We start from the raw sequence: 19,962 nt of genomic DNA on the forward strand, positions 1-19,962 counted from the left end.
GCTACGGGCTGAGTTTATTGGGCATCGTGCATTTAAGGCATCGCTCCTACGCTATTGGAACATAGCTTACTTGCACCGCTGCCTACGGTTGATGCGAAGAGCAGGTAATTGTTCGACCCGTCACGTGGTACGAGGCCACAGCTCCGGAGATCATGTGATTGGAGATCAAGTCTTCGACGCTATGGCATGCCATGAGACATCAAATGCAACTCAAGAGAGACCAGGCATTCTACGGGAGGACTATTCCAGCGTACAGCTCTTTCGTATCTGGTTGACATTTGTCCGCGTACCACGGCCCGAGGGTTTACTAGCACGTTCTCGACCTTTGAACGCCCAATGGCCCAAAACTCCCCGCTCGGCCGAGTGCCAGACTTCTTGTGAAGCCAGTCCAATTCATAGTTCTGATATTGGAGCAAAAAAAAAAAAAGGAAAAGAAAAGCAAAGAGCACGAGTATGCGAGGCATGCTGCCCATCCAATGGAGACGCCGGGTGTCATTAGCGCGCTGCCCCGCGGCGTTCCCCACGTCTTCCCCACGTTTCGCCTGCGCCCATTCGAGACCCTGCAAGTGATGACGACAGACAAAGCCTGCAAGCTCCTCGGATATCCGTTCATTGGCCATGCGGGGATCCCGCTCAGCCGGTTATCTCGGCCATTAAACCAACACCTTGGGACTGACATTTTCCTACATTCACTACTCAGCAACAATGCCTCAGCCGTCTCCTTTCGAGATTGACATTCCTGCCTGTAACATCCTAGACTATCTTTTCCCAAACGAGTCCGAGCTCTCGGATGAACCGGTTTGGATCGATGCGGAAAACACAGAACGAGCCATTTCCCCCAAACAGCTACTGCTATGGGTAAAACGTTTAGGCTTAGGACTTGAAGAGCTGGGACTGGGCCGCGGAGACGTTGTCATGGTATACTCGTCCAATCATATATTCGTCCCTGTTGCATACTGTGGTATAGCCGGTGCTGGATTTATCTTTAGTGGATGCAATCCAGCATACGGCGTCGAAGGTATGGACCACATCTCTCTTATGTTCTGACTCGGTCTCGACAATCCTCGTGCGGAAACGGACTCGATTGCTTCCTCGAGTAGCCAGTGGCAATAACTCGTTCTCATAGCCACTGTCTACTCGGTTCGAGCTTTTGTGTTCAGTGATTGTCAGAAGCTAATCTCGAAAACAGAAACCGTCTACCAAATCGAGAACACGGAGGCCAAGGCCATCCTTGTAGACCCAGCCCTCCTCACCACTCTCCTGAAGGCCGCGTCTAAAATCAACTTCTCCCATAACCGCATCTACCTCTTCTCCGACACGGAATGCTCCCCGCAGCAGTCCCTCTCCGACTGGCGCTCCATCCTCCCCTCTCCCTCCCTCGCCTCAACCTGGCGCTGGCCACCCCTCTCCCCGCAACACGCACGCACCACCACCGCCGTCCTCAACTACTCCAGCGGCACGACGGGCCTCCCCAAAGGCGTGATGATAACGCACCAAAACGTCATCGCCAACACCGCCCAATCCCTCTACATGCGCGACCTGGAGCAGCCCTACACCCGCGACACCCGGCCGCAGGAGCGCTGGCTCGGCTTCCTCCCCCTCTACCACGCCTATGGCCAGCTCTGGTCCATCAGCGCCGCCGCCGCAACCCTCACGCCCACGTACCTCATGCGCAGCTTCTCCTTCCCCGCCTTCCTGCGCCACATCGAAACGCACCGCGTCACGCACCTGCAGACCGCGCCTCCCGTCGTCGTCATGCTCGCCAAGCGGCCCGAGACCCGCGGCCACGACGTCCGCAGCCTCCGCAACATCCTCTGCGGCGCCGCCCCGCTGTCCGCCGAGCTGCAGAACGAGGTCGCGGACCGCTTCGGCGTGCGCGTCGTGCAGACGTGGGGCATGACCGAGGTGACATGCTCGGCGATGCACGTTCCCGGCGGCCGCGACGACAGGTCGGGGAGCGTGGGGTATGCGGACCCGGGTTGCGAGGTGAAGTTGGTGGATGATGGGGGAAGGGAGGTTGGAAAGGAGGGCGAGAGGGGCGAGATCTGCGTGAGGGGCCCGAACGTTTGTCTGGGTTATTGGCGGAATGAGAGGGCGACGAGAGAGGCGTTTGATGAGGATGGCTTTTTGAGGACGGGGGATGTGGCGGTCAGGGATGGGGGAGGCAGGTACTGGATTGTGGATCGGAAAAAAGAACTCATCAAGGTTGGTTCCGTTCGTCTGAGTTAAGGCTAACGTTTTCCGGCTTTACTAACTGCTTGTGTCGTGCAGGTCAAGGGCTTTCAGGTTGCCCCAGCGGAGATGGAGGCGGTGCTGCTGGAGCATGAGGCCGTTGCTGATGCGGCAGTTGTCGGTGTACAGATGTGAGTCTCATCCCATGCATTGTTGTTTTCGCTCCTTGCTCAATGTTCGCTGACGCAACACTGAACAGTGGCCACGAAGAACTTCCACGCGCCTATATCGTTCTCAAAGAGCACACAAAGGGCGGGCATGTCTCAGAGACAGACATTGCATCATGGACGGCCAGCCGCGTCGCGAAGCACAAGCAGCTGCTTGGTGGCATCATGTTCATCAAAGAGGTGCCGAAATCACCATCTGGCAAAATTCAGCGTAAGATTATGAGGGAGTGGGCGAAGAGAGATGCGGAGATCTTGGAAAGAAGTGTCAAGGCGAAACTGTAGACTGTAGCAATATCCCGGCTGTGATGAAACAACTCGTACACTTTACGACCAAAGTCTGGAACTTCCTCGTAGGTGAAGCAAACAACCTGAAGTCAGTAATACGAGTATAGACGTTCTGTCTCGTTCAGCCCTGTCCAATGTGCACGGACTTAACAGTCCTCGCCTGAAGATCGCCTCCTGTACGTCTTGTCTCTCACATGGCAGAGACTGAAGACCCGCAATAACCAGCCCGGTGTAATTTCTACTTTCCGAGCTGGCCTGCATGCAATCCCACACGTCGTGCAAGGTTCACCGCACAACCCGATGGTTCTCATTTTAATGATAGAGCGCAGGGCACACTGGAGTTTAAACTCATTAAAATAGCCTACGTAGTCCGCGTGACTAAAGAGACAATGCGTCACGTCGGATAGTTCCGCTTCACAACCCTTCGTGGGCGTTTGATATAGTGACCTGAACCAAAGACATTTTGATTTCTCATTCCCCTGAACGATTTTGAGCCAATATAAACCCAATCAGGAACCGGACGAGTTTGATATGTAACCACCCACTGTATACATCTAGAGAAGTTTCCCGTCTGCATTTACGTGTCCGAGAGAGTGCATCATAAGGATATCGCGAAGGCATAAAACTCCGGAAATAGCACAAGTTTCAAACTGCGACAATTCTGGCCATCTGGCCTTTTCTGATGCAGATGAGGATTTCAGAGCACGGCAAACGCCGCAGTGCAAGGTAAATCCACATTATTTCCTTGTTGAGATCCCACCGCCTCTCAGAATGGGTGCTGATCAAACGGCCTTGGAAAGGTGGGACCTAGCAAAATCCTGGGTGATTAAATTTGACCATTCTGTGCTCGCTGATGCCTGGTAATATACGCAAATCTGCTTGCGCCGAATTTATGTACTCGCCGGTATGTTGGTGAGTGCAGGGCGGCGCCGTGCATTATGCACTGTGGACTGATAGCTCAATCCTAAATGCTAATGACATTTCAGCACACCCATAGCGGAATGCGGTACGATCAGTCATCATCCCCTTGGCTGTCGCTTCCCTCGTCATAATTTAGCGGACCCATCAAATCATCCAGCTCATCCTCATCAGAATCATCATCCTCACTGGAGGAAATGACGGTTATATCGCGGTCCTCCAAGTCATCCTCCATGTCCGAATCGTCTGCTTCGGCATCATCATCTTGTGGCGACAGAGATTCCCTACCAATTCTTCGGAGACGATCATCCAGATGCTCATACTTGCTTGGCATATCCGCAATCGACTCGGACTGCTGACTGGGAGCGTCAAACTCTGCCATCTCGATGTCTGCCTCCTGCGTCCCTTTGTCCTTGCCCCATATGCGGAAGTTTTGTTTGGCGAGATTTCGGATATCGGCTAGCATCTTGTACTCTTTTTCCGATACCGTGGAATCCCGGCCAACTGTTGTCGATTGAAGGTTCTCAGGGGTGATAAGATCTGGGAAGTCGACTATCCGTTTGTAGTCCTCATCCCGGGGAATGCCGCCCTCCCTGACGATGTTAATCTTGTCACGCATAAGGACCTTGACCTTTGCCCATGTTCCGTTGAGGTACCACCCATCCGATTTGATCTGTTTGGTTAGCCAATAGCCTGACCAAGCAAATTTTCATATGGCTTACATTGCATTCAGTCCGTATTTTGTCCGTATCGAGGATTTCGCGGAGCTGTGGATCTGTGATATCGCATGTTTGCCAGACCTTGCCGTCTGGGGTAAGTGACTTGCCGTCAAAGATGTGTGTGGTCAGCTTGAGGTTCCTCGGCTTTGCCTCCCTACGCCAGACATTGCGCGCATCCATCCACTTGTTTGGATCTTCACTTGATTCCTTCTTTGTTGGTATGACGATTTTGAACATGAGCGTTTGGTAATGCCGATACTTGGGATCTTTGCGGGGATCCACTCCGAACCTGATAAGCGTATCGCGCCAGGGGCCCGACTTGAAGGAGTAGCCGACGTAAGCAAATGAACTTCGGATTGAATCGTCAGTTGGGGCTTCAAGATGGTTGGCAAGATAGCGCCTGGTCATAACAGGTCGTTCTTCAAGAAGCTTGCGCATGTTGGCAACAGTATCGCGGATATGGGGCTCGAGTGAATCCTCGGGCGGGAGTGGGACTGGAGACTCGTGGAAGATATCTTCGGCATCAATGTCCACAGAGTGCATGATGAACTTGCGGCTAGCAGTTGGGTTATACATGATCTGCCGGCCTTGTTCGTCGTGCAGAATCTTGACGGCCGGATTCTGGCGGTACGAGTAGTTGTAGGGCACCTCTATCATGGAGAACTGGGCGGACGGGCCAACGTCCGGCTCAGAGTGATTACCTCGCTCATCGCTCAGCCTGAAGTTCTTGAGTTTGGGATACTGGAGAGGTAGAAAGGTCTCGCGCAGCATGTTTGCGAGGGGCAGTGTGGAGGTGGCATATTGGAAGTCAGGCAGGTGGCGGAACCGGTGGTTCTCATGCGCCAACCCCACGGGCTGGATGCTGTAGTTGGCGGGGTTGTCGCGCAAGCTCTGCAGCAGGACCTGCGGGTCTGCGTGCGGCGGCTCGGTTGCTTCTGGTGCATCCAGCCAGGGCCCGTCCGAGCCTCTTTTGCGCTTCCTGCCCGTTTGCCGGGGCAGTGTAACACGCAGCAGCAGGTTTTGCGTCTTGGTGAAGCTGGACATGACGGGCTTGGCCATTGGGTCGTTAGGCCGAAGTGAGGCACCAATGGTCTTGTCACGGTCCCTGGTGTTGAGGAACTAGAGCGGTCAGGTGAGCTTAGGGCGGTAGCGGGCGGGGAGGCCTCACCTTATCCAGCACAACGTGGCCACCCAGCGACTTGATGCCATTGTCAATGTTCTTGACGATGCACGGGTGCTCGACACTCACCACGGCGTCGGGCGGCACGGGCAGGGCGGACGACGGCGAGGCAGACGCAGATGCAGGCGGCTGGAGCTGCAGCTTGGCGGGGGCCGGGCCGTACAGGCGGCCGACGGCGTCGTCGTCTTCCATGGCGGCGTGAGCAGGCGCGGCGAGTCCAGGCGGATGCTCCAGTTCCAGCGCGTGCAGGCGCGGGTGATGCACTGCTGGGCGGCGGATTTTACATATTTCTGGAAGCAAGCCCCGCCTTTACGCACTAGCGCGGAGCCCGTGGTCCAAGCGGGTGTCCAACTGCTCAGATCACCTCCTTCGACGACTTGTTACAGCGAGCGCCAGCACACGCCTTCCACCACGTCCCCTCTCGCGGTCTGCCTCTTCCTGCGAACCTCAGCCCGTCCCTCGCCTGCTGGAGCTCCGTCACCCACGGCCCCGACCCGCCCTGCGTTGGCGCCCCCCGCCTGCGTTGCCGTCGACCTCATCGCATCGCCCGCGCCTGGAGCTCACCTTCGCAGCCGCCTCACTCCCTCCTCCCGCGCCTGTGCCTCGCTCGATGCCTGTCGGATTGCCATAATCCCGCCTCGCATCTGACGCATCCCCGGCGCCCGTCGCTCCGCCGCGAGACCAAGTTGATTTTCGGCGAGGCCAGTGTCGCGCTCCGAGTCCTTTGACCTGGAACGCCGTCTGGAACCTCCGCACCTCCTTCTGCTCTCCCAGAACAACCTTCGCATCTCGCTGCGCAACCGCGCCTCGTCTACATGACCATGAAAGGTTTTCGCCAAAGAGTGGTAAGTGTGCACCAATTCCTCACCTGCAGCCTGCACTGCTGCCCGACACCGCGCCGCGTCACCCGTGTCCTTGCTAAAGGCGCCGCAGACCGACAAGCTGCGCGCCCACGACTCCAACAAGTCATCAAAGAAAAAGGACCAGACAGGCACCTCTTCGCCGTCGAACGCCAACTCGGGCACCCACTCCCCTGCCGGCTCCGCGCACGCTACGCCCACCTCCTCGCAGACCCAACTCCCTATCAACAAGCCGCTCCCGTCGAATGACAATTCCGGCGCACCTGCTGCCCTCGGCGGCCCCGCGCAGCCTTCTCAGCCCGGCGTGCCCAATTCGCTCGCGCCCGGCGCACAATATATGAGCGGTCAGCCGCAAAACGCTCAGGGAGCCGGCAACGGTCTGCCTGGCGCGGCGCCAGGGACGCCGAACCGCGGAGGCCAGCATCTGGCACCGAGTGTTGTCATCAGCCCCAGCGCACCTGTAAGTACCCATGTCTCACATCCCGCCACACACCAACCCCAACCCGGCGCGCCGCACCCTTGACCCACCTTTCCGCTTCCTTCTCGACAATGAACCTCACTGACTTGCTGTAACGTAGCACGTACCCCCTCCCGGAGCCGCCGAGACGATGCCTGGAGATCTGCTTCCCCCCAAGGCCGGCAGCAAGTCGCTGCTCTTCGATCGCCTGCAGACCACCCCCAAAGATGTTGCTGAGGGCATCCGCACGCCCAAGCGGCAGCATTCTTCGCGTTTCGATATCTCCGACCAAAGCAAACGCGAATTAGAGAAGCTCCCTGGATTCCACGAGGTTGCACCCAACAAGCGGGAGGAACTGTTCATGCAGAAAATCGATCAATGCAACATCATCTTCGACTTCAATGACGCCAGTGGAGATATGAAGTCCAAGGAAATCAAGCGCCTGGCGCTGCACGAGTTGCTCGATTACGTTGCCAACAACAGACAAGTCATCACCGAGCGCATGTATCCTCGTGTCGTCGAAATGTTCGCCAAGAACCTCTTCCGTCCTATCCCTCCGCCGATGAATCCCCAAGGCGAGGCCTTCGATCCTGAGGAGGACGAACCCGTTCTCGAGGTCGCTTGGCCGCACATCCAAGTCGTCTACGAGTTTTTCTTGCGCTTCATCGAGAGCCAGGATTTCAACACCAACATCGCTAAACAATACATCGACCACGGCTTCGTTCTTCAGGTATGTGGAAAAATCCGAAATTTCGAAGGGCTACTTGATCTAACCTAGCACCCCGTCGTTCAGCTGCTGGAGCTATTCGATTCCGAGGACCCCAGAGAGCGCGATTTCCTCAAGACGACTCTTCACCGCATTTACGGCAAATTCCTCAACCTCCGATCCTACATTCGGAGATCGATCAACAACGTGTTCTTCCAGTTCATCTATGAAACGGAGCGTTTCAATGGTATCGCGGAGCTGCTGGAAATTCTGGGATCTATTATCAACGGCTTCGCCCTGCCGCTCAAGGAAGAGCACAAGCTCTTCCTGACTCGTGTTTTGATTCCTCTTCACAAGGTGAAGAGTCTTAGCATGTACCACCCGCAGCTGGCCTACTGCATCGTCCAGTTCTTGGAAAAGGACGCTGCTCTGACTGAGGAGGTTTGTTACGTGTCCGAACCAAGATCCGGGAACTTCGCTGATCATTTCCCAGGTTGTGCTCGGCCTTCTCCGTTACTGGCCCAAGGTGAACAGCACCAAGGAGGTAATGTTCCTAAACGAAGTTGAGGATATCTTCGAGGTTATGGATCCCGCGGAGTTTGCAAAGGTCCAGGAGCCACTGTTCAGCCAGTTGGCCAAATCTGTCGCCAGCCCGCACTTCCAGGCAAGTATTCGCCCAAGATTGTCTGCCACCTGAGTACTAATACCCTCGCAGGTCGCCGAGCGGGCGCTCTACTTCTGGAACAACGAATACTTCTGCAATCTTGTTAGCGACAACGTCGAGGTTATCCTGCCGATCATGTTCGCCCCTCTCTACGAGAATTCCAAGGGCCACTGGAATAGGTATGCGCCTCGGTTCCGACGATTCTCAGCTCTGCTAATCCAAAATTAGGACTATCCACGGCATGGTGTACAATGCTATGAAGCTTTTCATGGAGGTCAACCCACAACTCTTCGACGAGTGCTCCCACGAATACGCAGAGAAGCAGCAGAACGCGCAATCTGAGGAACAGGCGCGGAAGCAACGCTGGGACAAGCTCGCTGAGTTGGCCGCGGCGAGGAAGACCGGCTCGGTGGATGCCAAGGCACCGCTTCCCCCCACTGGATCCAAGGTTGGATCTCCCATGCGTACGGACGACCAGGATCCCCTGAGCCAAGACAGCCAACGCAGGTTAGAGGCCTTGCGGCTCCAGGACGACGCCATGTCTAACAGGGAGCGAAGGCCCAAGGACTACGCGGTACGTTAGTCTGTCTCAAGTACGATGCACTTCTGGAGCACTTCTCTTCACTTCACCCGACCGCTTTGTACACACCACCTTTAGAACAGTCTAGAAAACCTTTCCGTTCTTACGCCACGCTTGTACGGATGCGAAGTCATGTACAGACCGACTGTGTGATCTCTCTTCTCTCGAGGGTCGGGACGGACAAACTAACCGTCCACATGGAAACAGAGGCGTCACCATCACTCCGCATCAGCAGATGAAGGCAGGCGGTCTGGTCGACCTCGCAGCAACAGCAGGCCACATTCTGCTGGTGGCTCAGCATCTAATTCGCGCACGAACTCCAGCAGCAGCGTAAAGAAGGTTGGCTAGAGACGGCGCACCTGGCGATTCTTTGTATTTCTTCTTCTTCGATATCCTGGTTCGGCTGGGACTTGGGGTTTGGTCGCATCTGGACTCGATCCGACCCATTGCGGCATATGTACTTTGGCGGCTTCATGGGAATGGCGTGGGACTGGACGGAAGCAACCGTTCATGTGCAGTCCAGTAGAGGGTCCTTCGATTCTTTTGTTTTCCTAGCATCTACTCGAGTCATGGTTGGGGGATGCACACCTTTCTATCATTCGGGGGTCTGAGCGTTTCTCCTCTTTATCATCAGCTTTTGTCCTTGTCTTCCCTTTCTTCTTGCATGTGTCTCTCGGTGCCGACCGGACTGGCGGTGTTTCCCCTGTGCACGAAACACGCCAGGCGGGACTAGCCTTAGAGAGCCGGCACGGTCGAGGGGTTCTTTTTCTGGTTAAATGGAGGGCGATTGCGCGTTGGGTGGGTTAGACGGGGCAGATTCTTCTTCGACACATAGGAAAAAGCAATTCACTTCGTTGCAGGCGTTTGATAAGAGAATGCTCGCGGGTCGGCGTACGTTGGGCGCCGCGTGCGAAAGTGCCCTGTGTATTGTATTACAATCTACGAATAGCGCTAGCAGTCCCCATGCCCGGTGGCTCTGGCGTTCGCAGCAACATTTCCTCTTTTGGACAGCGTTCGTTCTGGCCTTAGGCGCGATATTATCCTGCTTTTGAGATTATCATTGACGTGCTCGAAAACACGGGCAGCCACTCAGCTGATTAGTGGTGAGGCGCAGGATTTTAGGGGTTGTCCCTCGGTCCAGGGCTGCAGCAGTGATGTGACGTTTTGCAGAGCCGCTTGCATCCGGCCGGCTCGGCCTGCGGTGAGCAGGGAGACCCGACAGCTGCCTATGTCACATTGCGCCACGGAAACAAAGTAGATATAAGCCTCTCCTGTCACGTTGATTGGGCGGAGAAGACAGAATGGCCACAAGGCGGCCGCGGGGACATGCATACTGCGAGTAACCGCTATAGGATGTCTGTAGCCGCCACATTCCATGCACGATGACTAGAATGCCGTCGGCCGAGCATGCTGTTGACAGGTTGCGGATTGGCGAGGCACCGAGGTGCAAAAACGCGGAGGGAAATGCGCCAAGCGGCGCACATGTCACGACGCGCAGCGCAATGGCCATCGGGGCGTCGAGCGGACTCTGACCGGGGGCCTCTTCAGAGAAAAGCGTTGAAGACGCGCCGGCTGGCCGGCAGCTGTTTGTTGGCTCGGCGCCGCTCGAACAATTTCCGGCGGGCCCCTTAAACCGCGCGACTCAGCCGTCGCCAACGTCAGCTTTCGCTTCTCCGCCGCAAAGTTCTGTCTTCTGCAGAGTCGCTCCTTTGCTGCCTGTTTGCTTGCGAGAAGTCGTGCGCAAGGCTGGGTTGCTGCTGCAGGTGTCGCGCATAAGAACGGCCAGGTCCACTTTCCTCCGGTCCCTTACAAAACATCCCCGCCGCGCCCTTCCACCTCCAACCGCCGCGCGCGCATCCACCACACCCACGCGTCCACAAGCTCCCACCGCCGCCATGTCGAAGCCAGATTGGATCCAGGTCGGCGCGCCGACTCTCGACCACCCCTTTGGCCTCCACCTGTGGCCCATTTTCGAAAAGGCCTTCGAGTCGGTCAAGGGTTACAAGCCGCAGGACTTCCGCTTCGTCCAGGATGAGACACCCTTGTCCACGTTCAAGTCCTGCGTCATAATGCTGGTCTCTTACTACGTTCTTATCTTCGGCGGCCGCGAGATCATGAAGAGCTACCCCGCGCTGAAGCTCAATGGCTTGTTCAAGATCCACAACTTTTACTTGACCGCCATCAGCGGCATTCTGCTGGTGCTGTTCTTGGAGCAGCTGATCCCCGAACTCGTGCGCAATGGCGTCTTCCATGCCATCTGCAGTCATGACGGTGGCTGGACCGACAAGCTGGTCATCCTCTACTACGTAGGTTTTTGCAAATTCCTCTGGTGTTGCGGTGAAGGTTGCTAATTTTTTTTTTCGGCGCGCAGCTTAACTACCTCACGAAGTACCTCGAGTTCATCGACACAATGTTCCTGTTCCTGAAGAAGAAGCCTTTGAGTACGTACCACAATACACCGCGCTATGCTGCATGCGCTGATTTCACAAGCTTTCCTCCACACCTACCACCATGGCGCGACCGCCCTCCTTTGCTACACCCAGCTTATCGGCCACACCTCTGTTTCTTGGGTTCCCATTACTCTGAACTTGACTGTTCACGTGGTTATGTACTGGTACTACTTCCAAAGCGCGCGTGGAATCAGGATCTGGTGGAAGAAGTACATCACGATCATGCAGATTCTCCAGTTCGTTCTGGACCTCGGTAAGTCTGCCTTCTGCAGTCGTGTGTGGTTTCCCCTAACAAAGGCAATAAGGCTTCGTCTACTTCGCTTCCTGGACGTACTTCACCTCCACCTACTTCGATTGGCTCCCCAACGCCGGCAAGTGCGCTGGCGAGGAATTCGCAGCCTTCTCCGGCATTGCTATCCTTACCTCGTACCTCTTCCTCTTCATCGGCTTCTACATTGCTACCTACAAGAAGCCGGTTCCCAAGGGCCGTGGCCGCGCGAAGAGCGCTCTCGTCGAAATGAAGGACGAGAAGGTCCCCACCGTTGGCGCTGTCCGCCGCCGTCTTAGCGGTGCGTCGCAGTCGATTGCCAACGGCTACGTCTCGCCCGCGGCTGCGGCCACCCCCAACGGCAGGGTGACGCGCTCGCGCAAGGCATAAATGTACCGATTACATCAGCGCCTGGCCGCGCACTTACGTTCATGCGTCGGACCTTTGCACTTTGGATTCTTTACGCACAAATATTAGGGACGGAATGGGCAGCTACGGCACTATTTTTTGGACAACGAAACTCTTCGCATTAGAGGAGCATGATGGGCGGGCGGGCATGGATACGACTTTGAGAACCTTGGTTTGTTGGGTTCGTCGGTATCCCGGACGAAAAGACCATGAGAGGCTGCTGTTTGTGGGTGTTTTGAACCCTCTCTCTGTTCGGAGAGAGGATGCAGCCTCTGGTTAGACGGCATCATTTACACTATTGTAATAAGCACACAACCTTCGTTATGTATGAATGAGTAGCATAGATGTACTGTATGGCATGGATAGAGGGCGGCGGAAGGCATGGTAGATACTGCAGTCCTAATGCATATTAGTCTTTCGGTGAAGCTGGAACCACCATGACGGTGTCCAATGGCACTGGCACCATTACCGGGTTGGCAGACGTGTCAGCAGCATGAGTCAGGGCGATCACGGTCGCTTCAATTCGCATGGACGTCGACTGCACGTGACCCATGCTGGAGCGAAATTGAGCCTGAGGAAGAATCCGGGATGGCGGGTGCCCTGCTAGGGCCGCCGCGAACTCACACCACCAACGTACCTCGCTGCAACCTGCGTTAACTGCTCAGACTCCCGCATCTCCGCAGCACGCACCCACAACATCCTGCATCACATTGCCCCGCCCACATCCCGGCCACAATGTCCTCCAGCATCTTCCGTATCGCGGCTCGCGCCAGCCGTCCCACCTTCGTCCGCACCGCTGCGCCCGTTTCCGCTGTGCGCTTCCCCAAGAGCTTCAGCATCACCGTCCGGAGGTCGTCCGATGACCACCACGAGGAGAGCTTCGAGGAGTTCACTGCCAGGTACGGATCGATCGCTTAGCGCGCTTCCTGGAGCACCAATGGCTGCGCTACCGCGGGGAGGAGGTTTCTGAAGGCTCTGCCATTCCGCTGCCATGCCGCACCATGCGCGCCTATCGCGCACCCGCCGCCTGTGGACGACTCGAGCTAACGCGATTCGCGGCCATTGACAGGTACGAGAAGGAGTTTGATGGCGTTCAGGATGTTTTCGAGCTCCAGGTGTGTTCTGCCCACCTTCCCTTGATCCGTGGTGATGCTCGGCCTGTGCGGCCAGGCTGCCGGCCAGGTCCACAATACACGATGCGCAGGAGCAATTGCTGACGCAGCACCACGATAACCAGCGCAACTTGAACAACGCCTTCGCTTACGATCTCGTCCCCTCCACCTCCGTCATCACCGCTGCCCTCAAGGCCGCCAGGCGCGTCAACGACTTCCCCACCGCTGTCCGGATCTTCGAGGGTGGGTTGCTGCTGCTTTCCGCCTCACTGTCGAGCTACTCTGCAACATCGCACAAATTCGCCAGGCCATGGCGATGGAGATTGAGCTCATATTGGGGACTTTATGCTGACTGGGCGTCACAGGAATCAAGGCGAAGGTTGAGAACAAGGGCCAGTACGACGAGTACCTGAAGGAGCTTGAGCCCCTCCGGGAAGAGCTCGGCGTCTCCCTCAAGGAGAGCCTCTACCCCGAGTCGCAGTAGACGACCAGACACCCCATTAGAGCGGATCCAAGTGAATAATGTGCGGCCCTGCGGGCTGGGTTCAAAGGAGATGAAGAGCGCAGGATCAAACGACTACAGTCGAGCGGCTGGCAGACGGTATGCGGTAGGCTGGGCGGAAAAATGCGACGAGGGCGACTTGTATCATCATCCGCATGAACGCATGCGCACGTGCAATAGTCGATTCCTTTGCGCTGCTTCGAAACAATTGTACAGCTGTCAAATCACTACGTCCTCCACATGACGCCTGTTCACGACTGCCTGGACCATTGCGGATGCACATGGCGTTCATTATCAATGTCCAATCAGAAGGCCACGCCCTTTTATGGTTCGTAATCACATGCTTCAACCACCAGACTCGCAATTTCTTGTTTCGCATATATCGTGGTTCTGAGTCGAGTTGGACCTCCTGTTCGACAAAAATCTCCACTTTCAGAGCAAATCACGAGATACCTCAGAGGCACAGCAACGGGCGGTGACGATAAACATGCCGATGATGCCGATTACGGGCGAGATTTACATTCAGGTTGGCGTTCATTGGCTGTGGGTCGGTGGCCCCTCTAGGGTGCTGAGACTGAGGATCTGCAAGATGTTTACAGTTGCCGCTGCACATAGCGAAAGGGATGCACTCTGACTGATTTGCGGAATGCGCTCTACGTTTTCAGCACTCTGTTGCTGCGCCGGTGATGAAAAGGGCAGGCCTTGGCATCAAAGGCCGGGCCGATCAGGACCCCCGCACCCCCACTAAGGACCTTACTTCTTCAAGCTCTTCCCTCCGAACTTTTTCTATGCCGTGAACCCTCCACCACACGGTCCTCCCCCAAACGCCACCCCGCGTGTATAGTCGCCGCCTGGAACATGGCTGCGGCACAAGACCCCTACCTGGTCATCCCAGGCTCCTCGGCCTTCTCCAACTTCCGCTGCGTGAAGCTTGCACGCGAGTTGGGCGCCGAGGAAGTGCGCGGCATCTGGCTTCACTTCGTCAATCCGAACGGCGAGCTCGAGACCGACCAATTGAAGGCACTCGAGCAGCTGCTTTTCTACGGCGACATTCCCTCCGTCGACGACCACTTGTACCAAACGATCCTCGACGCCCTCACCCGCAATGGCGAGCCCCGCGACGAAAACACCGCCCTCTTCTACGTCTGCCCGCGCCCCGGCACCATTTCACCATGGAGCACTCAGGCCACCAACATCGCTCATGTCTGCGGGCTCAAGGAGTCGGTGAAGCGCATCGAGCGCGGTATGGTCATTGCCGCCACCTTCCCCGCGGATAAGCGTCCCGCTAGCACAGAGATCCCGCAGCCCGACCTCCTGTACGACCGCATGACTCAGACCATCAGTAGGACTCAGCCGGACCTCAACTACACCTTCGGCGAGCATGAGCCCGCTCTTGCTACCAGTGTTGACCTTCTTGCCGAAGGCACGACGCCCAAGGAGGCGCTGGAGAAGGCGAACAAGGAGCTGGGACTGGCGCTCGATGCGGCCGAGATAGACTACCTGGTGGAGGCATACACCGAGAATCTGAAGAGGGGCCCGGTTGACGTCGAGCTGTTCATGTTTGCTCAGGTCAACTCGGAGCATTGCAGGCACAAGCAGTTCAATGCCGACTGGACTATCGATGGCGTCCAGAAACCCATGAGTCTGTTCGGCATGATCAAGAATACCCACAAGAAGTACCCTCAATACACAGTCAGCGCGTACAGCGATAACGCCGCTGTTCTAGAGGGTGACAACGCCAGCTTCTGGGCCCCGAACAATGCCACCGGCGAGTGGTTGCAGACCAGAGAGTTGGTCCACTTCCTCGCGAAGGTCGAGACTCACAACCACCCGACTGCCGTGTCTCCCTACCCAGGAGCTGCCACTGGCGCTGGTGGTGAGATCAGAGATGAAGGAGCTGTGGGCCGTGGATCCAAGCCCAAGGCCGGTCTCTGTGGTTTCAGCGTCTCGGACCTGCACATTCCCGGCTTCGAGCAGCCTTGGGAAGTGGACGTCGGTAGACCGGCGCACATTGCCAGCAGCTTGGACATCATGCTGGAAGCGCCTATCGGTAGTGCTGCTTTCAACAACGAGTTTGGACGCCCTTGCACTGCTGGTTACTTCCGTACCTTGACCACTAAGATCCCGGTCAACGAGGATACTGAGGTCAGGGGTTACCACAAACCCATCATGATCGCCGGTGGCGTCGGTACCATCCGACCGCAGTTCGCGCTCAAGGACCCTGAGCTCGTCACTCCCGGTGACCACCTGATTGTTCTTGGTGGCCCCGCCATGCTCATTGGTCTCGGCGGTGGTGCCGCATCGAGTGTTCAGTCCGGCGAAGGCTCAGTCGAGCTTGACTTTGCCAGTGTCCAAAGAGGCAACGCCGAAGTGCAGAGAAGGGCGCAGGAAGTCATCAATACTTGCACATCGTTGGGTCTGCAAAATCCTATCAAGTTCATTCACGATGTTGGTGCAGGTGGTCTCTCTAACGCACTGCCGGAGCTGGTCCATGACTCTGGACTCGGCGCAACCTTCGAGCTGCGTGAGGTTGACAACACCGATAAGAGCATGAGCCCGCTGCAGATTTGGTGTTGCGAGGCGCAGGAGCGTTACGTCATGGCGGTTGGCCCCGAAGGCCTTGATCAGTTCAAGCGCATCTGCAAGAGAGAACGCTGTGGCTTCTCTGTGGTCGGTGAGGCAACTGGCGAGAAAGCCTCTCACAACAACCAGCTCATTCTCATGGACCGCGACTCTCCGGACTACCCCAAGCCCATTGATTTGCCTATGTCTGTGCTTTTCGGCAAACCCCCGAAGATGTCGAGGGTCGTTGAGTCGAGGCAGCTCAAGCTTCCTGTCTTTGACACTACCTTGACTTCCTACATTCCAGATATCGAGCCCGAGGGCCTCTTCCCCGAGGCTGTGTCTAGGGTTCTGTCCCTTCCCTCGGTTGGCTCCAAATCTTTCCTGATCACCATCGGCGACCGTACTGTTGGCGGTCTCACCGTCCGTGATCAGATGGTTGGCCCTTGGCAGGTTCCCGTTGCGGACGTTTCCGTCACGGCCACTTCGCTTCTTCCTGGTGTCAAGACTGGCGAGGCTATGTCTATGGGTGAGAGGCCCAACCTGGCTCTCATTTCTGCCGCTGCTTCGGCCCGCATGGCCGTTGCCGAGTCGCTGATGAACCTGGCCGCTGCCAGTATCCCTGAGCGCCTGTCCCGTGTCCGTCTCTCTGCCAATTGGATGGCTGCTAGCAGCCACCCTGGTGAGGGCGCAGCTTTGTATGAGGCTGTTGAGGCCATCGGCATGGACCTGTGCCCGAAGCTCGGCGTCAGCATTCCCGTCGGCAAGGACTCGATGTCGATGAAGATGAAGTGGCAGGATCCCGCTTCCAAGGAAGCCCGCGAGGTCACCGCTCCTCTCTCGTTGGTCATCTCCGCTTTCGCACCAGTTGACCTCATCGAGCGGACCTGGACGCCTGCTCTGCATCGCCTTGAGGACGTTGGCGAGACTATTCTTCTCTACGTCGACCTTGCTCAGGGCAAGAAGGCTATGGGCGGATCTGCAGTGGCCCAGGTCTTCGGCCAGGTCGGCGACGAGGCGCCTGACGTCCGTGATGCTGACTTGCTGAGAGACTTTTACGATGCTGTTGAGCAGCTTCATGAGGCCGGCATTGTCCTCGCCTACCATGACCGCTCTGATGGTGGTCTGTTCACTACCTTGGTCGAGATGATGTTTGCCGGCCGCTGCGGTCTTGAGGTCATGCTGGATGAGCTGTGCCCTAGCAAGGACACCAAGGATATGATCGAGGCTCTCTTCAACGAGGAGCTCGGCGCTGTCTTCCAGGTCCGCAAGAAGGACGAAATCGAGTTCCGCAGGTGCTTTGCCACTTGCGGGCCGCCTCCTGGCATGATCAAGAAGATTGGACGTGTGCCGGTCGTTACCAAGCAGAACTTGGTTCTCACTTCTTCGGCCCGCGTCATCTACAAGGAGAGCCGCAAGGAGCTCCAGCACCAGTGGGCTGCTACATCCCACGAGCTGCAAAGGCTTCGCGACAACCCTGCGTGCGCCGATATGGAATACGAGAATATTCGTGACGACGTCGACCCTGGTCTTGCGTACAACCTGACATTCAACCCTAGGGACAATATTCTGCCTATCACGACATCTCTTACCTCCATGGTCGCGGCCAGGCCTCGCGTTGCTATCCTCCGTGAGGAGGGTGTCAACGGCCAGGCTGAGATGGCCTTCGCCTTCAACGTTGCCGGTTTCTCAGCTATTGACGTTCACATGACGGATATCCTCACGGGCCGCGTCTCGCTCGCCTCGTTCGCCGGTCTCGCCGCCTGCGGTGGCTTCTCATATGCCGACGTTCTCGGCGCTGGTCAGGGTTGGGCCAAGAGCGTGCTGCTCCACCCCGAGGCTCGTAAGGAGTTCCAGGCTTTCTTCGAGCGTACGGACACCTTCGCTCTTGGTGTCTGCAACGGGTGCCAGTTCCTGTCTCGTATCAAGGAACTCATCCCGGGCTGTCAGTCATGGCCAACTTTCGAGCGCAACGCCAGCGAGCAGTACGAAGCCCGCGTTTGCATGGTCGAGGTGCAAGACCCTCCTGCTAGCCCTACCACCCCTCAGTCCGTCTTCCTCCACGGCATGCACGGCTCCATGCTGCCCATCGTCGTTGCGCACGGTGAGGGCCGTGCCACCTTCTCGGCATCTCCGACGGCGGCGTCGTCGCCCGAGACGCTTCAGAACGACGGACTCGTCGCGATGCGCTACGTCGACAACTACAAGCGGGCGACGGAGCGCTATCCATTCAACCCCAACGGTAGCCCCAACGGTATCACCGGTGTGAGGAGCCCCGACGGCAGGGTGCTGGCGATGATGCCTCACCCAGAGCGCACCATCCTCAAGGACGTGGCCAGCTGGGCGCCGAAAGAGATGGCGGAGCAGTGGGGCGAGTTTGGCCCTTGGGTGCGCATGTTCAAGAGCGCCAGGAGGTGGGTTGGTTGAGCGGTCCTGTCGCTCACTGCTTGCGGGATGGTCTCTCGCTCTTTTGCTTCCTGCTTGACTTTTTGCTGTCTGGTACATTTGGCGTTCTTTGGAAGATCGGAAAATCTTCGATCGTACCTCTGCAGGGACTGGGTGGAAAATATCATGGGTGGGAATGGGCAAAGAAATCAGAAATGATGAAAAAAAACCCGATTAGATGTTAGCATACTGTCTAGATGAATATATGTATGGATTCTTCCTAAGATTACTAGTTTGTAATTTGCCTTTTGAGCTGAGATGATATCACACGAAAGTGAGGCGCCCGTTCGCGGCAGGTGCAGCCGGGGCGGACCCGTGAACGCGCGCCCCAAGCTCCGTCGCAGCTCCATCAACCACGACACTGTTCCCATGCGACGGCCTACTTCCCTGTTATAACAACGCAACTTGACGAATTCGCGCACCTCTCTACCGCAAATATGATGAACGCAACGAGCGATGAGGATCCTTTCCTCCAAGTCCAAGCGTACGCGCCCCGTCCTGCCGCATTCCCGCCTCATATACACGTATCCCGCAATGCGCGCGATGCCATACAAGCCTCGAGATTCACACCGACCACATAGCATTTTGCCCCACCACGCTAATTGACAACCGCTCTCACCAACAGAGACGTCCTCGCCCTCCTCGACACGACGCGGCCGCTCTTCCAATCGTACCTGCGCATCCGCAGCTCGGCGTCGTCGGCGGCCAACCCGGAGCTGGTCGAGGCGCGGCAGGAGCTGGAGCAGGCGCTGACGGACCTGTCGGCGGACCTGCAGGACCTGGTCGACAGCGTGCGCGCGGTCGAGCGCGACCCGTACCGCTTCGGGCTGGAGATCGACGAGGTGGAGCGCCGGCGGCGGCTGGTCGAGGACGTGGGCAGGGAGGTGGAGGGCATGCGGGCGGAGCTGGTCAAGACCATATCGAGCTCGGCTGCCGCCGCTGCGGGCGGGCCGGGCGCGGGCAAGGGCAAGGATGCCGCGAACAACAACCCGGACGTGTTGCCCGATCCGGACGGGTTCGAGGAGGACGATGAGATGATGGGGGATGATGCGTATGCGGCGATGGAGCAGGAGAGGCAGATGGAGCTCATGCAGGAGCAAGATCAGGCGCTCGACGGCGTGTTTCGGACAGTGGGGAATTTGAGGCTGCAGGCGGATGAGATGGGGAGGGAGTTGGAGGAGCAGGGAGGCATATTAGAAGAGGTGGACACGGTCGCGGATCGCGTGGGTGGAAAGCTCCAGAGTGGGCTGAAGAGGGTGGGGTGGGTCATTCGGCAGAATGAGGGTGAGTTGTGGCGGTTTTTTATGTGTGGGCATGTGTGCTGACTCTTTGGGTTGCCAGACAAGTACTCCAGCTGCTGCATTGCGGTGCTGATTTTTGTCCTTATTGTTATCCTTGTCCTGCTCATCGTCCTCTGATGAGGTCTCCAGACGGTCGACTGACCTTC

General features: G+C 57.0%; 8 protein-coding genes across 8 annotated transcripts; 7 read left to right on the forward strand and 1 right to left on the reverse strand.

The window, feature by feature from the left end:
* Positions 1 to 705: 705 nt before the first annotated feature.
* Positions 706 to 2,229, forward strand: SLS55_006534 (uncharacterized protein; the record flags this gene model as incomplete). The annotated part of the gene is made up of 2 exons (XM_066777963.1): positions 706 to 1,018; positions 1,190 to 2,229. The coding sequence occupies 2 exons, from the start codon at positions 706 to 708 to the stop codon at positions 2,227 to 2,229; spliced, it is 1,353 nt and encodes a 450-aa protein (XP_066632058.1).
* A 72-nt stretch (positions 2,230 to 2,301) lies between these two features.
* Positions 2,302 to 2,681, forward strand: SLS55_006535 (uncharacterized protein; the record flags this gene model as incomplete). The annotated part of the gene is made up of 2 exons (XM_066777964.1): positions 2,302 to 2,363; positions 2,432 to 2,681. 2 exons carry the CDS (start codon positions 2,302 to 2,304, stop codon positions 2,679 to 2,681), a joined length of 312 nt encoding a protein of 103 aa, XP_066632059.1.
* Positions 2,682 to 3,696: 1,015 nt separating this feature from the next.
* Positions 3,697 to 5,693, reverse strand: TFC1 (tau 95 subunit of transcription factor TFIIIC; the record flags this gene model as incomplete). Its single annotated transcript, XM_066777965.1, has 3 exons — positions 3,697 to 4,275; positions 4,325 to 5,440; positions 5,490 to 5,693. 3 exons carry the CDS (start codon positions 5,691 to 5,693, stop codon positions 3,697 to 3,699), a joined length of 1,899 nt encoding a protein of 632 aa, XP_066632060.1.
* A 623-nt stretch (positions 5,694 to 6,316) lies between these two features.
* RTS1 (serine/threonine-protein phosphatase 2A 56 kDa regulatory subunit delta isoform) lies at positions 6,317 to 8,771 on the forward strand (the record flags this gene model as incomplete). The annotated part of the gene is made up of 7 exons (XM_066777966.1): positions 6,317 to 6,346; positions 6,435 to 6,821; positions 6,940 to 7,548; positions 7,597 to 7,965; positions 8,018 to 8,131; positions 8,240 to 8,367; positions 8,417 to 8,771. 7 exons carry the CDS (start codon positions 6,317 to 6,319, stop codon positions 8,769 to 8,771), a joined length of 1,992 nt encoding a protein of 663 aa, XP_066632061.1.
* Positions 8,772 to 10,663: 1,892 nt separating this feature from the next.
* ELO2_2 (Fatty acyl-CoA elongase/Polyunsaturated fatty acid specific elongation enzyme) lies at positions 10,664 to 11,876 on the forward strand (the record flags this gene model as incomplete). The annotated part of the gene is made up of 4 exons (XM_066777967.1): positions 10,664 to 11,074; positions 11,140 to 11,209; positions 11,259 to 11,471; positions 11,524 to 11,876. The coding sequence occupies 4 exons, from the start codon at positions 10,664 to 10,666 to the stop codon at positions 11,874 to 11,876; spliced, it is 1,047 nt and encodes a 348-aa protein (XP_066632062.1).
* Positions 11,877 to 12,629: 753 nt separating this feature from the next.
* Positions 12,630 to 13,490, forward strand: COX6 (Cytochrome c oxidase subunit 6; the record flags this gene model as incomplete). The annotated part of the gene is made up of 4 exons (XM_066777968.1): positions 12,630 to 12,793; positions 12,964 to 13,009; positions 13,099 to 13,249; positions 13,372 to 13,490. The coding sequence occupies 4 exons, from the start codon at positions 12,630 to 12,632 to the stop codon at positions 13,488 to 13,490; spliced, it is 480 nt and encodes a 159-aa protein (XP_066632063.1).
* Positions 13,491 to 14,366: 876 nt separating this feature from the next.
* ADE6 (phosphoribosylformylglycinamidine synthase) lies at positions 14,367 to 18,497 on the forward strand (the record flags this gene model as incomplete). Its single annotated transcript, XM_066777969.1, has 1 exon — positions 14,367 to 18,497. One exon carries the CDS (start codon positions 14,367 to 14,369, stop codon positions 18,495 to 18,497), a length of 4,131 nt encoding a protein of 1,376 aa, XP_066632064.1.
* A 455-nt stretch (positions 18,498 to 18,952) lies between these two features.
* On the forward strand, positions 18,953 to 19,840 carry SLS55_006541 (uncharacterized protein; the record flags this gene model as incomplete). The annotated part of the gene is made up of 2 exons (XM_066777970.1): positions 18,953 to 18,999; positions 19,141 to 19,840. The coding sequence occupies 2 exons, from the start codon at positions 18,953 to 18,955 to the stop codon at positions 19,838 to 19,840; spliced, it is 747 nt and encodes a 248-aa protein (XP_066632065.1).
* Positions 19,841 to 19,962: the final 122 nt, after the last annotated feature.

This window comes from Diplodia seriata (genome assembly GCF_021436955.1).
Source record: "Diplodia seriata strain FDS-637 chromosome Unknown scaffold_6, whole genome shotgun sequence".
Lineage (NCBI taxonomy): Eukaryota > Fungi > Ascomycota > Dothideomycetes > Botryosphaeriales > Botryosphaeriaceae > Diplodia > Diplodia seriata.